This window comes from Phytophthora parasitica (genome assembly GCF_000247585.1).
Source record: "Phytophthora parasitica INRA-310 unplaced genomic scaffold supercont2.33, whole genome shotgun sequence".
Taxonomy (NCBI): Eukaryota; Oomycota; class Peronosporomycetes; order Peronosporales; family Peronosporaceae; genus Phytophthora; species Phytophthora nicotianae.
Window position 1 is genome coordinate 666,975 of NW_008649019.1, and position 978 is coordinate 667,952.

General features: G+C 57.3%; 1 protein-coding gene across 1 annotated transcript; it reads left to right on the top strand.

Annotated features, from left to right (window-relative positions):
* Window positions 1-95: 95 nt before the first annotated feature.
* PPTG_13632 (hypothetical protein) lies at window positions 96-800 on the top strand (the record flags this gene model as incomplete). Its single annotated transcript, XM_008909468.1, has 1 exon — window positions 96-800. The coding sequence occupies one exon, from the start codon at window positions 96-98 to the stop codon at window positions 798-800; it is 705 nt and encodes a 234-aa protein (XP_008907716.1).
* Window positions 801-978: the final 178 nt, after the last annotated feature.

A 978-nucleotide genomic window follows, 5' to 3' on the forward strand; every position in this document is an offset into this window, starting at 1 on the left:
GCCCGGCTGAAGGTGGTCCTTCGGGATCCCTGAAGCCGAGATCGGACGTGATCGTCTTGGATGACTCGGAAGGTGAAGCTGAGGTTTCGCCCAAAATGGTCGCCCCGGATATCACGCCGACGATCAAGGAGGAGGGGCCGTTGTCGACGGTCAAGGAGGAAGCAGCTCAGGGGGACACCATCGAGCCTTCAAGTTTGCAACCCGAATTGCCGTCGACCCGGCAGGTCCTTCCAGCAAGTGGCCCAAGTTCGCTTGGAACCCCGCCGTCACCGACATCCCGAATGACGGATGTCATTGACTTGACGGCGGATGAAGATCTGGACGAGCGTGTACCCCGGAATTCCGAAGTGTCATCCAGGATATACGTCGAGGAACAAGTCCGACGCTGGGAGCGTGAGCAGTCCGAGTACGTGTCATCACCGACGGTGCGTTACGAGTGGCCGAGCCCTGGACCCAACTTCCAGGCTTGGTACGTCACGGCAAACGCGACCTCCGAGTACATTACAACCCGGATGTCGATGGCCCGTCAGAGCGACGCTTGGATTTCCGAGTGGAACCTCGTGCGGTTGTCCCCGAATGCTGTCGACGATGACCTGTTCGCCCTGAGTGTCGACTTCGACACGCTGTCCGCGGTCGAGTGCGTTGCGCTCCTGCAGACACTGTTCTTCGAGGCCGGTTTCAGGTTTCGCAACCTAATTCCAGGATGGTCTCAGCCTCGGACGTCCAGATTGAACCCGGAAGTGGTGTTGAGAGTCGCTCAGGACCTTCAACACTTGCTCGCTCTGGAAATCCTGAATTAGCGTGACATTGCTTCAGGGGTTCCATCGCAAATTGTTCTTGCACCTGTACTGAACGTTCCGAAACTCGATGCTGAGGAAGACAATGCGGAAGACATCAAGGCTGAAGACCGGGAAGGTGATCTATTAATGTCTGATTACCAGGCCGGCGTCCTTGGTCCTGAATGTCTGCAGCGTCTGG